At 38.5% G+C, this 14,174-nt stretch overlaps 1 protein-coding gene across 1 annotated transcript; it reads left to right on the top strand.

Moving 5' to 3' along the window:
• Positions 1-48: 48 nt before the first annotated feature.
• On the top strand, positions 49-14,083 carry tlk1a (tousled-like kinase 1a). Its single transcript, XM_032566699.1, is given in 23 exon segments — positions 49-270; positions 272-307; positions 309-348; positions 5,947-6,068; positions 6,174-6,245; positions 7,678-7,753; positions 7,854-7,897; positions 8,030-8,125; positions 8,216-8,302; positions 8,409-8,501; positions 8,621-8,731; positions 8,812-8,948; positions 9,059-9,247; positions 9,962-10,028; positions 10,365-10,462; positions 10,641-10,722; positions 10,816-10,907; positions 11,007-11,096; positions 11,179-11,348; positions 11,432-11,567; positions 11,702-11,813; positions 11,886-11,993; positions 13,023-14,083. Coding segments are annotated over 23 exon segments (2,271 nt in total). The 5' UTR covers positions 49-228; the 3' UTR covers positions 13,194-14,083.
• The last annotated feature ends 91 nt before the right edge of the window (positions 14,084-14,174 follow it).

Genomic DNA, 14,174 nt, shown 5'->3' with positions numbered 1-14,174 from the left:
CACAGACAACCACTCGAAGACGGAGAGAGGTGGCCCTGGAGCCCGGACGCTCTGCTTAGGTAAAAAAAAGAGGTTTGTGCCCTAAAAGAACAGCAGTTTTCCCGTTTTCTGTCCCTGGTGGTCGGTGTACCTGTGTGAAAAAAACAACATGCGGTCCACCGCACGGCTCGCTTCCCAGTCCGTGTGAGCGACCTGCGCTGCGGCACCCACAGATAAAAAAGTAGCTTGATGAGAATCCAAAGTAGTGGAAGTTTGGAGGGGACGCCATCTTTGGTCCCAGCTCTCCACGTCCCCAACACGGACTGTGTTTTCAGCAGCATACCTCGGCAGGGGTGAAGGCCTCGGAAGGTATCGTTAAACGTATTTAAAGTCTCTACATATTCCCTATTTGGTACTTTGACAGAGGATTAAAGCAGTTCTTCTAAAACTACCGAACAAATTCTGTTCGCGAAAGCTGCTCGGCACTAGCTAACGTTTACAGTGAAGCGTCAGCTTCAAAGTCCATTGAGGCTGTTTGGGCTAGCTTGTAGCACCGAAGACAGGACCGCAGCTTAGTGCCCAGGCCAGTGTTGTAACCTTTTAGACAAATAACCTGCACTGATGCAGAAAAATCTTTGTGGAGGACACATTTAAACGTTGTAATCGACGCATGTTTTACAAAACCATCACGTCGTTGGGATGGCTAACTCTTGAGAACGAGTCAGTTGATGCAAGTAGAACAACCAAGCAGTTTCTGGAAGTGTTAATGTTACATCGATGGAGTCCTAACAAGCAAGGTAAAGGTGTGCAATCCTTTGTGTCCTGATTGTAGTCTTTACATACAGAAATTTGGATTATGTTATATCCAATGATTGGATGTACTTAACGGGACAGGAGTGCATTGAATCGGCTAGTAATTCAGATACATTAGGCAGTTTGAAGATGTCCCTTTGCTATGGATGCTAACATACTGGACGCTTGCTATCCCTGTTTGACCTCATCTCTTTATTTGAGTTTGTGAAACAGCCAAGGGGGATGAAAGCTGTTGTAACTCTCTATTATGTGGCTCTTGTGCCTACTTTAGGGTCAGCATTTTTCACCAGATATTGCGGTGATGGAGGAGTGAGCTGTTATGGCTTCCCCTCTGCTCCTTGTATTATCTCTGTAACATACAGTGATTGACAACAGTGGTGACAACAATGCCACTTGTCATTGTTAAATATGTGCTTCTCCTGCTCTGAAGTTGAAGTTGTCAGTGAATTAGCTCAGGTGTAAACTCTCCACTCATATCATGGCTTGGATTTATTTCTGACTCTGATTGAGTCGTCCTTAAACAGGTGGTCAGTCTGCTGAACAGCATGGAGTTAAAATGACATCCACAACAAGGGCTGTAAGGGTTCAACCGCAGGCTCCTGCAGGGGCTTGAAAATAGATAACAGTCATACACTGAGGCCTTGTGTTTGAGACAGAAGGAAATCCTTGATACAAAGCTCAAATGTGTATGTGAAATTGGTATGCATGTTCTGTCTAACATTGGGGGGTATTGTAGGGCTCCTTAAGCCTGTTGTGAGTGCTATACAAGTCTGATGTTACATTTTTTCCCAAGAAACCACATTTGTTAATCCAAAGTGTCAAATCATAACAAGTACAGGTGAGAGATACTCAAAAAGTAAAAGAATATTTACACAAAAATTAAAGACTGAAATGTTGAGCATCATCTATTTCTCCTGCTGCAGACACAGTTATGTTTTTACAACATTTTTTGGTATTTTGATTGAAAAAAAAAAAAAAAAATGCTTCATATCTAAAATTAACTCTCACTCAATTTAATAGTAACTATAATGTGCTAATTGTGTTGAGTGTTCTCCCTTTTCGCTGCACCGCTGTTTACAGTCTAAAAAAGTACAATGAGCTGATATTATTGCATGGTTAATTGGTCAGGCTATCAGCTCAGATAGCCATCCTGTTGTTGGCTTCTAAATAGATGAGTGCAGTTTGTTCTCCTTCTTTCAGCCAGTGGACAAGCAGTCAGTAGCAGCATGTCTGGGAGGGGCAGGACTACTTCACCCAACAGCCTAGAAAAATAACAGTAACTTAGGTCATTCTGGCACATTTTCCTCTACCTAATTAAAAAAGACTTTTAGCATTAAGGAGTGGTGCAGAAAGCTTGACCAATTTTAAAAGTTTAAAGGGGGAAAAATGTAATAACTCAATTTATGTTGTGGTGCATATCACAAGCACATACCTAATTAGGGGAATTGAAAGAGCAGCTGTTCAGTAAAATATTCTTCAGTTGCTTTTGTAATGAGTTATTAAAGTTTTTTGTTAGTCAAAAGAAAAGGTCGTTTTGCAAAATAAAGCACTCAAGATGTGTTTTAAATATAGCACTTTGCATCAAATGCTGACCTCTTGGTCTTGGCTGATCTCTGTTTAGCAGATCTCACATGACACAGATCTCACGTGTCCAAATATTGCCGAAACAATCGTCATGCTTTTCTTGTTCTTTTTGACAAATGGAGAACACGCACCTGGCATTGGAAAATCCACATCAAACAATCCGAAACTCCACAATATTCAACCTTTTTTAAGTGAGACATTTGTGATGTAGTCCGCACAATCTGGACGGCTGAAGTCATTGGAACCTGCCGTTGACATGGATCCAAATCAGACACAAAGATTGCAATGAAAACCAGCAAAAGGAAGAGTTTTAGAAGTACCACTTCCCTTGAGGGTTGCTTGAATGCCTACAACAGCTGCTTCCTGTGGATTTTGCAGTTCTTATTTTGGAGACCATCATTAGCAACAGTGAACATACCAGTCATTTATTACCAGCATGATTTATATTTGCCAAGTCAAGCTGGTGGACGTTAAAGGTGAAAGTAACGAGCTGAAAATGAGGTGTCTGATTTACTCACACACTTATTTTATTCAGGTGTATTCTCTCCTTACAAAATAATCTAAGTAATTGATGGCAGCTTTTTGTTTTGCTTTCGACTTGTGGCTCCTTGAATATGAAGCAAATGCAGACGGTATTCCTGTGGTTAGACAGATGATTTCGACAACAAAATGTGCTGCTGCAGGTTTGATTGGAAGTCAAAGACCTATTGTGGAGAAACGCAACAAGAATAGTTCTTGGGAAGGGGAGGAGGAAATTGAATGGCTGCCAAATTGTTTCCAACATTTTTCTTATTGCACAGGAGGTGGAATTTCTATTGCATTCATCAGGAAATTTTCCAGCGAAGAGATTTGAGGTTTACGGAGGAAACTCCCTAGAATGTTGAATTGTAGATACATCTGAAGAAGAAAAAGTAATGCCAAATAGGTCCTGGTCTCAAGACTTCTGCAATTTCACTTTCAGTAATAGTACATTTAAATTATAGCTGTAACATAAAGACCCAATGGTCTTTCTTTCTGTTTTTATTTTGTAGATTTTGGTAACCTTTTAGTTGTGTAAGTTCTGAATACTATTGGTCTTTCTTTGGCTTTGTATTACTTTAATTCAATCAACAATCAATAAGTGTACTACTTCAGTATTTACAGAGTAATAATTCTTATTTAGCTTTAAAAGAGAATTCATGACTTAACAATGTAGCAATTTAAGTCCTGACTTCTTAAAACATGCTACGTTTTCCCTACATAACAAAATTGTTTGAATTTATTTCTAAATTAATGAACAAAATTATTTGTTAGACATTGAATCTATACTTAATAGGCGGTTCTGTGGATGAACTTAAAAGAAAATAATAATTTTAACACTTGGAAGTGTATTTCATATATTTTTGAGCTCTATTTAAAAGTGGTGGCATGTCATTTTTATGCGTTACATCTTGTACTATTATCATTACAAGCAGTTTTCATAGTTGTATGTTATTTGCTGAAATAAGCTTCCTTTGTGCATTACATGCAGAGGATCCAGTTTTTATTTTAGGTATTGTGGGAAATCATGTCCCAGATTATTTAAATCTGTTGTAGAAGTGGCATTTTGTGTGCACATATTACAATATCAGCTTGGAAAATGTATCTAATATGAATTAGATTAATTGGCATTGTACGTCAAACATATTTTGATTACTATTGTTTCTATCAGTGGGTTCACTGTTGCAGTATCTGTGTCGTGTAGGTATACTGTTATAATTTACCACCTGGACATTTTACAGCAGTAAATCTCAAACCTGCCTCTGCCAGTTGTAGCTGATTCAGATTTTAAAGAGCTAGAAATAAATTATGTTTTCTACTGAAAATTTAACCTAGTAATAAAGTGTTCATAGTGCAAACAAACAAAACAATAGTTTCTCAAAAGCAACTTTCAGTCACAAAATGTTTTACAAATTTAGTAAAACGCTCCATGTTGTGGAACAGGTATATCCGTACAAATAAAACAGAACCACAATAAATGCAGCATTTAGTCCTTTACAGGACAGGTAATAGTTCACAGCTTCTTTCCACAAACAAAATTTGGTACATTGTCAAATTTTAGGGATGCATGATACAACGGTAGAAATATTGGTATTGACTGTTTGTCAATTTTTAACATATCAGTATCATCCGATAGCTAAACTGACCCAATATAGACAACCAATGATTATTTCCATGTTGTTGCCGTTTATGTTTCAGGAGAGGGACGAGGTTGGCCATGTGGTATTTGCTTATTCATGTGACATGACAGTGATGTAGTGCAGGACTGGGAGATGTTTAACAGAAGCAGAGAAGTAATATTAGTGGTGTGTTAGGTGTTTCACTGTGTTGAAATGGCATTATAATGTATATAATATCAAAAATATTATTGGGTATCAATATCAGCCCAAATGTCTCTATATAGGTGCACTCCTAATTAATTTATTGTTACTAAAAAATTTGGTTTAAGCAGCATTTTGGTCATGATTGATTAATTATTCATATTAAGGCGAGAGGCAAGCTCACCTTGTTGCAGAGAGAACAGCCATGTTGGATGGTACAGCAGGTACCATCCAACAGGATTTTTGTTTTATTTCAAAATAGGCAAAATGATTAGTGAGTTGATAATTTAACCTGTTTTTAGCATGTTGTGTTAGTCCAACCATGATTAGCTTAAAAGGGTTAGCCTGACTAGTGTGTATCAGTGTATAAGTAGATTCTTATGTTGATGTTTCCTGATCCGGCATCTTTTAACTGAATATAACAGTGAAAACTCTTTCTGTTATTTACTGACTGCAATCATAGCAGCATGAACAAACCCAGCATGCCTCAGTAGAAAGTACATTTTCCTCTCTAGGAGCTTTGTTCAGCCTTTGTTTGCTCACAGTTAATTTTATACACTTCACAGCTTTAAGTCTTTGTCCAGCTAAAACAGTTTCCACTTGATATGTTCACTAATCAGAATTAAGATTTGAGTTTCTGACCAGTTGGTTCCTGACTGGTTGCTGAATTCCTTTTATTATTTTCACACATCTTTATTTTTTCCTCCTTTTAAACACGTCTTGAATATTTCAACCTCTTGAAATGCTGGATGCTTTGCTGAGGCCCCGGTAGCTTTTCAAAATGGTTGTCTCATTAAAGCACAGGTTTAGTGTGCCGGCACCTCTGAGTCTGCAGCAACACAGAATCCCAAGGAGCTCCTGTATCATTCCCACCGGAGCGCAGTATTCAGCATCGCCTAGCAATCGAAAGATTCCTGTTGAACTCTCAGGATGGCAGCGCTTTGTAGCACAGAAAAGGCTCTAACCTCCGCTCTGTTATATAATAGATTTGATACCTGCAGTATTTTTAACAATATAGGATTGTTTACGTGTGGGAAAGAGTAAACTGTATTTAAAAAAATGTACAGTTTTTTCCACTGGAGTGGATTTTTTCAGTGCCCCTTGAGAATGGATATAAACGAGTTCTTTGTGTTAATGTTCTTACTACTGATGCTGTGCCATCTGCTCTTTATGGAGCAATGAAAAACTTCAATTAAGTAGGCTACTAAATAACAGGTGTTTATCCACCCAGGCACCATGGAGGAGCTGCACAGCCTGGACCCCCGCAGACAGGAACTGCTGGAGGCTCGTTTTATGGGCGGGGTCAGTGGCAGCACAGGGGGAAGCACGTGCAGCACAAGTGGAGGAACCAAAGTGAGTCAGTGTGTTAAGTTGGTTAAAGTGGTGAAGGGTTTGTTTTTAATACTTTTTGGGGTCTCTCAAACTGATTCCAAGCTAAATGTTTTCTGTTTCCTGCAGGGACTGACCAACAATGAATGTTCAAATCATAGTTTTGGAAGTTTGGGATCCTTAAGTGACAAGGAGTCCGAGGTAAGGCAGAAACATTTCAAATATGGCTTTAGAACCTTTTTACACTCATTACAGTCAGATTGACTAAACTACAATCCCAACTTAATGATCAGATTTTGCATTTAGAGGCACACACTAAATTGAACTGCAGTAGTTGTCACAATCAATGTCAAATCGTATGGGCCATGTATATCTCAGAAATATATGACCAGCTGAATAGTCTTTCTGTCCTATAAATTTCAGTGGCGAACAACCTCTTTGCAAAAGGAAAAAACAATTGTGAAACAAGCTGAACTTCTTTTGTTGAGCCATTCTGGAGGAAAGATGTCGACTCAACAAAGCAGCTGTTTTGTGAAGCTGCAGTTTGGTTGGCAAGTTTGCAATTGGAGGAGGGAAAGTTAGAAAACTCAGGAGGCTGCGGAGGATGACTGACTCAGACATCAAGGCACCTTAGAAAATTCCCCAGCTGTGTTGTTAAAATAAACAATGCAGAATTTCTTAATTTTGATAGTGAAAAAATTATGAATGGACAAAGTGTTCTTAATGCTGGATGTCTTTAAAAAGCTGCTCTTCTAATCATTGGCAACTGAACACTGGTCTGTGTTAGTGTTGAGCTTGTATGTGTGTCGCCATGCAGTGGTTTTAGTTGGTGTTTTGTTGAAGGGTTTGTGTTTCTCCCAAATGTCAACTGGTTGGATTTTGGATACATGAACAACAACCTAATCTATTTCTTTTTTAAACAAATATTCAAGGTGCCCCTTAGCTTCTGTTTTTGTGATTAAATCACTTCTATTTTAGATTATGTAGATGGATAGCTGTAAACTTTGCTTTTTGTTCATTCAGCATTTGGAAGCAGTCACAGTTTGTATAACAGAGTTATGATGAAGTGATTGAGACCACATGTTAAAATACTGCAATATGTGTCACGTTTTGCAATAATTGGATCCATTTTTCTGCTCTGCAAATGCAATTTTCAGTTTTTTAGTTTCCTCTTTAAAGTTAAATAAACACCTCCAGGCTGTTTTTATTGAGAATATTTGGGGATTATGCTTGTGGTCTTTTAAAAATAAAAAATATTCCAGTAAATCTTTGGTTTGTGCTAAAACTGTCCTGTTTTTCCTCATTTAATTCTGGTCTGATGTAAAAAAGAGGCAGTTTTACTGCATATTTGGTGGGTATATTAAACATACCCAGTATAAAATATATTTTATAAGAGCTGTTGCGGTTTGAAGATTTCACTTTGGCACTTATGGACTTGTTCAACAGAAGTGATCCTGGTTTATGGAAATACTGAACTAATAAGATTACATACAGAAAAATCAAAACCCAGATTACAATCAGCAGTGTAAAGAGTTTGGGATTGGCTGCATGCTCACTAAAGCCTCTGTCCAGATGGATAACAGGTTGGAAGTTGTGTTGTAATAATCTCTTTCTTTCAAATGTCATATTTCAGACTCCAGAGAAGAAACAGTCAGAAACAACTAGAGGCAGAAAAAGGAAGCCTGAGATCCAGTCAGAGAGCAGCCAAGGTTTAACTTTTTTTATTTTGGGTCTTTTATTAAATAAGTCCAAAATATCTGAGAGAACATTTCTTTTCAACCTAAAAACTTCCTTCTTTTCTCTTTGAAGGAAAATCGGCTGTGCGAGGACCCAAAATAAGTGATTACTTTGATGTAAGGTTGCAGTTTTATATTCCTTATACATTTTTTCACCTTTCATGGCTTGTTTTAATCTTCTATTAATGAGAAGAGACCTCTGCGGTTTCTAGATGTGCAACTTGAACAGTCCTCTTTATCGCCTCATAGTTTCAGGGAGGGAACGGGTCCAGTCCTGTGAGAGGCCTCCCCCCAGTGCTCCGCTCACCCCAGAACTCACATTCCCAGTCGGCTCAGGGCGTTGCTGTAAGTCATCCCACATCCTCAGATCCACATCTTCTATGGTTGCTCCATTTACTGCAAGTCGGTCTTAAAAATGATCTTCTTCTGTTTCAGGTTAGACAAAATAGTTCTTCTCCTACTAATATGTCTTTTGTGGACCAGATGCCAAATCCAAAGCAACTATCGGTCAAATTTGTTCAGGTGAGGAGGATGGCTGAACTCTGGCATCAAGATACTATTTTTAGTAGCTTGCATTAGTATGAGAATCCTCCACTAACATTTCTGTTCTGTTTGTTTTTTACTCTAGACTGACCTTACAGTTTTGAAGTTGGCTGCCCTTGAAAGTACAAAGAACCTAGACCTTGAGAAGAAGGAGGGTAGAATAGATGACTTGCTAAGGGTAAGAGACAAACAGGACAGGTTTCTGATCACATTAGTGGCTAACAAATTAAATAAAGTCTTCCTAGTTTTTTTTAAAAATGTTATGTAGCTGATGTGTTTCCTGATCCTGCTTCTTAGGTAAACTGTGATCTCAGGCGGCAGATAGACGAGCAGCAAAAATTACTTGAAAAGTATAAGGAACGCTTGAATAAATGCATCACCATGAGCAAAAAGTTGCTTATAGAAAAGGTACATTAGGTTTCTTTCTTTTTACAGTTGAGATAATTTGTGAAATACGATGCAAATCATTGTTTGGTATGGTTGTTCAGAGCACACAGGAGAAGCAGGCCTGTCGGGAGAAGAGCATGCAGGATAGGTTACGTCTGGGCCATTTCACCACCGTGAGACACGGCGCCTCCTTCACAGAGCAGTGGACAGACGGCTACGCCTTCCAGAACCTCGTCAAGTAAAAACCTTTCACCTTAATCGCTCGACTAAAACAAATGTCTTTTAATGCTGGAGATCATTTTGACTTGTGGGCTTTGAAAAATGCAAATCCCATATTTGCATTAACAGGCAGCAGGAGTGGATAAATCAACAGAGAGAAGACATCGAGAGGCAGAGGAAACTTCTTGCCAAGAGGAAGCCTCCGTCCTCCAGCAACTCCCAAGCACCAACCACAAACTCAGAGCCAAAGCAACGCAAAACCAAGGCAGTGAATGGAGCAGAGAGCGATCCCTTTCTAAAACCCAGCCTACCTCAACTGTAAGACTCTGCATGTGTTATCTTTAAAATTTGTAGCTTGGGTGAAGATTTTATATCTATATTGTTGTAGAAATGTGGGTTTTGCTCTGTACTATGTAAAGGTCAGAGTTTCCTATGGAGTCTGGAAGAGGCTGGAGTTTAATATTGGTGTTTTCTGGATAAGTTTGTTAAAAACAAAGTACATTGCCAGAGTGTATTATTATTTAATTTTCTATGTCTTCCTTTCTACCTGTGTTACTTCCTGCACTTTTTCCTTTTCACTTTTTTCTCATCTTTTCTATTTTATTACGATTTTCCCGTTAGGTTTCCTATTTCCTTCCTCTCATTTTTTTGTTCGTTTTCTTTATCTTTCATTTTATCCTTGCTGTTTTCATTTCTTTCTTATTGACCTCCTTATTTGCTTTTGTGCTTTCTCATTTTTCCTGCTTCTTTCTTACATTTATATTTTAATTCTTAATTTTAGTTTTTCCCTGTATTCTTCCATTCTTTCCAATTTTCCCACTTTTTTATCCTCAATTCCTTCTTTCCGTTCTGTTTCCTTTCCCTGCTTCATCTACTTCCTTTTTATTCTTGATTTCTTCTTTTGTTCTGATTAGTAGAGCTGCAGTTAATTCACTTAATTCTGGTTTCATACTTTAAGCATTTATTCTTTTCCAATGAACTGAGATCTGTACTGTGAGTAATCTCTCCCTCTTTGCCTCTCATCCTGATTAGGCTGACTCTAGCAGAGTACCACGAACAGGAAGAGATCTTCAAACTGCGACTTGGACATCTGAAGAAGGTTTGTATGAGATCACATATTTTCCATAATCACTGCATATTGAATACAATATTATTTTTTTTTTGTTTGGTTGGTTTTTGCAGCAGTTGGCTTCAGTCATTTTTTTTAAACATGACTGAAGCATTATCTAGTGATAATGATTGAGTTTTAGGTTTCACACTAACGTTATTTAGACTCAACTATTAGAAAATAGTTAAATGCTTTGATTTCCCATATTGTTTAAGGCCAATCCAGCAGTTTTACTTTGGCAGGTTGTGATGATCTCCTCTCCTCGCTGTCAGTTCTCTAAAGTTGCTTCTTTGCATTTGTGTGTTTACGTGTTTGAATCATTTATAGGAAGAAGCTGAGATCCAGGCTGAGCTGGAGCGCCTGGAGAGAGTCCGCAACCTTCACATTAGGGAGCTGAAGAGAATAAATAATGAAGACAGCTCCCAGTGAGTCTATATATAATCCTTTGACAGATGCTGCATTGACATTGGAACATAATGTGCACACACAGATACTATCAACATCCACTAAACTGTTTTAAAGTCTGTTATTGCTTGACAAAAAGATATGTGGAGAATGAGCTGAAATAATAAATGATGTTTTTCTCCCGTTCTCCACCGTAAGATTTAAAGATCACCCCACGCTAAATGAACGGTATCTGCTCCTACACCTCTTGGGTCGGGGAGGCTTTAGTGAAGTTTACAAGGTGGGCTTGAAAGTGTTGCTGTCTCAGATTAAAGACTTAAAGGTCACCTGGTGCTGGGTTGTTTAAATAACATTTACTACATGTGCTCTTCAGGCTTTTGACTTGATTGAACAACGATATGCTGCTGTGAAGATTCACCAACTTAATAAGAACTGGAGAGAAGAGAAAAAGGAGAACTATCACAAGTATGTGGGTCTAACAGGAAACCAATAGTTCATAATCTACTGTGTCTGGACCTCGTTTTTTTTTGTTTAACGGTGTTAAAACCGCCTCGTTTTTGCCAGGCATGCATGTCGAGAGTACAGAATACACAAGGAGCTGGACCATCCCAGGATCGTAAAACTTTACGACTACTTCTCACTGGATACAGACACGTCAGTAACTGCCTGGATTCTTGTTCTTTCCGTGGTCTCTTGTTCATAATTTCTCGGCTATAATCATTGACTCATTGAACAGGTTTTGTACAGTCATGGAGTACTGCGAGGGCAACGACTTGGATTTCTACTTGAAGCAGCATAAGCTAATGTCTGAGAAAGAGGCTCGGTCTATCGTCATGCAGATTGTGAACGCACTAAAATATCTAAACGAAATCAAACCTCCCATCATCCATTATGACCTTAAACCAGGTAAACGCACCGTCTGAACACTTACTGCCTCTTAACGTTTGATCACAGATTCAGTGTTGACCTTACTCTACTTTGACATGCAGGTAACATCTTGCTAGTGGACGGCACAGCCTGCGGGGAAATAAAAATCACAGACTTTGGTCTTTCCAAAATAATGGATGACGACAACTATGGCGTTGATGGGATGGACCTGACGTCGCAGGGGGCAGGAACCTACTGGTGAGGGAAACATGCGGTCTGCATGAAGGCATCATATTATAATACAATGCTGCAATGCTCCCGGTTAAAACAAGTTGTATTTAATGTGTATTTAATGTGTCTAAGACCTTAAACCGTATTGATCTGGTTCAAAGGTACCTTCCTCCTGAATGTTTTGTGGTTGGTAAAGAACCGCCAAAGATCTCCAATAAGGTGGATGTGTGGTCAGTCGGTGTCATCTTTTTCCAGTGTTTGTATGGAAGAAAGGTGAGACCGATAGTTTGATAATATTTGTCTTTTGGTAACTTGAGCCTGAACCAAGTTTTCCCTGTTTTCCAGCCGTTTGGCCACAACCAGTCGCAGCAGGACATTCTGCAGGAGAACACTATTCTGAAAGCTACTGAGGTCCAGTTTCCTGTAAAGCCAGTTGTCAGTAATGAAGCTAAGGTAGTACTGACTTGCTTGTTTTGGATTGTTTTAAGAAGGTGTGTCTTTTTATATTTGTTATACATTACCTGTATTGGAAAATTTCAAAAATGAATATTTTTCCAGCTCCAAGCAGCCTCGATACAGTGTAGAGGTTCTAAACTAGAAAGATCTGATTATATAAAAATAACTTGACTATATCTTATGTTTGGTTTTAGTATTTGACCTTTTCTTGTTTCAATTATTTGCACTCAAACTGGTTTTTAGATGTCATATTCTAGGCCATCACATGTTGATTTACGATAATTCTATATTAATCAGCATGTTAAGGTACCATCCGCCCTTGATAAAAGGGTGTAGTAAGCCTTTAATTTAATATCTTTTAATACAGCAGTACACACAAAACACAAAAACAAACAAACAACCTAATTAAGATACATTTATACATCAGGGAAGAACAGAATAAATTTTATTTTGTTTTATGAAAATTCCTCTAATTTATTAGACTTTTCATCAAAACCATTTTTATTCATACTTTATTTCCATTTGAGAGTCTGGGAACATTTAATGCATGATCTATTACCACATTTCCAGGAGCTTGGCTTGTTTTCTGAGGCTGTTGTCACCTGGTTTATTACTGCATTTATTAGGGTAAAATAAATTACATGGGTAAAAATTTACTCCAGAAAAGGTGCTTAGTTCAGAGGCAATGCTTTTTAAAAAATTTACTAGGGATATTCGGATAGAGTTTTGTAGCGGAAGACAGCAAAGTTCTTTAAACTCATTAAAGGTTTTATCAACGTATTTATTCAGTCATATCAGTGTAAATTGTCTAAAGCTTGTTTTTTCCCTCAACCTTAAATTAAATAGATTGTAAATTGTTCACTGCTGTCGGTGAGAAAATTCTCATCAAGACTTGGTCAATGTCAGAATGTATCAGAACCTGTAACTGTTTATTAGAAATGGCTCAAATCAACTCTGCAGTCTAAACTTTAAGAACCCAGACTGGACATCAGTTAATGAACCGATTTTCCTTTTTCCTCTCTTCAGGCCTTCATAAGACGCTGCCTGGCCTACAGGAAGGAGGATCGAGTCGACGTTCTCCAGCTGGGCAGCGACCCCTACCTGCTCCCTCAAATGCGAAGATCGAGCTCCTCTGGAAATCTACAGATGAGCGCTGCTAGCGCTGGCTCGGCCTCATCCAGTCTCATCTCATACTGACAGTTTTGAACTTTATAAGAGAGGCGAAGCAAGAACTCAAGTTGCAACTGTGAGGCTCATCTGGGAGGCCTGGACTTGTGACGGGAGCAGCAGAAAGAGCAGGACCGGAGAGCGGGGATGTCTGTTGGCCTCCTCTGACCTGCGCCTGGATTCTTCTCCTTTATCAGGACTTTTATCAGTGGAAGGATGGAGAAGTCGTGTTTTACAGAACGTGTGTTGGGATGGGCGTCCGACAAAAGCACTGAAACTATGTATTTTGAAGAAAATGTGACTGGACACCCCGTAGAGAAGTTGCAGATGAATGGAGCATTCAGTGGCTGAATGGAGATTCGGCTGTGTGCCATTTGATTTAATAAGACTGTCCTGCCAGGATGCAAGTGATTCAGCTGCTAGAAGTTAATTTACTGTGAGGAGAAGTGAGTCATCGTTATGTAGAATTAAAGAAATTTCACTATTGATTTGGATAATTGTTCTGTTTTTTGTTTTTTTCCCCCCACAAATGTTAGGCTTTAATTTGAGTAACTTAGCCATGGGAATGTAATGTGTAGCATATAAGTGGCATCTAGTGTCATGTAGGCTGGAGCAGCATACTTACATACATTAAATGCACAAAGTAACCAAATGTAGAAAAATGATGTATAAAACCCTATGCAGGAATATTAACATATAAATTGGAAACTGTATATGCTGTATAGGTGAATTTTCAAATTTCGAGCTGCAGCAGTGATGTGTTAAAGGAGTTAAAAGTTTTCCTGACATAAAATGAGTTTCCTGGAGTGTTTTCATTTTGCTGCTTTGCCGCTCTTACTTTTTCAAGGGCTGTATGTTCCACTTTGGGTACAAGTTGTACAGTTCTGCTTAGAGTGAATAATAAATTCCAAGAAATGGTTGTTTTTCTCCCTCGATGAATGTTATTGATGACCTGATATCCAATTCCTATCAATATTTACTGGTGCCTTTCAGTGTAGAATATAATCAAAA

The sequence above is a fragment of the Xiphophorus hellerii genome, chromosome 7, assembly GCF_003331165.1.
Source record: "Xiphophorus hellerii strain 12219 chromosome 7, Xiphophorus_hellerii-4.1, whole genome shotgun sequence".
NCBI classification, from domain to species: Eukaryota; Metazoa; Chordata; class Actinopteri; order Cyprinodontiformes; family Poeciliidae; genus Xiphophorus; species Xiphophorus hellerii.
The sequence above is the reverse complement of the archived record's forward strand: the minus strand, read 5'-3'. Positions and strand labels throughout refer to the sequence as shown.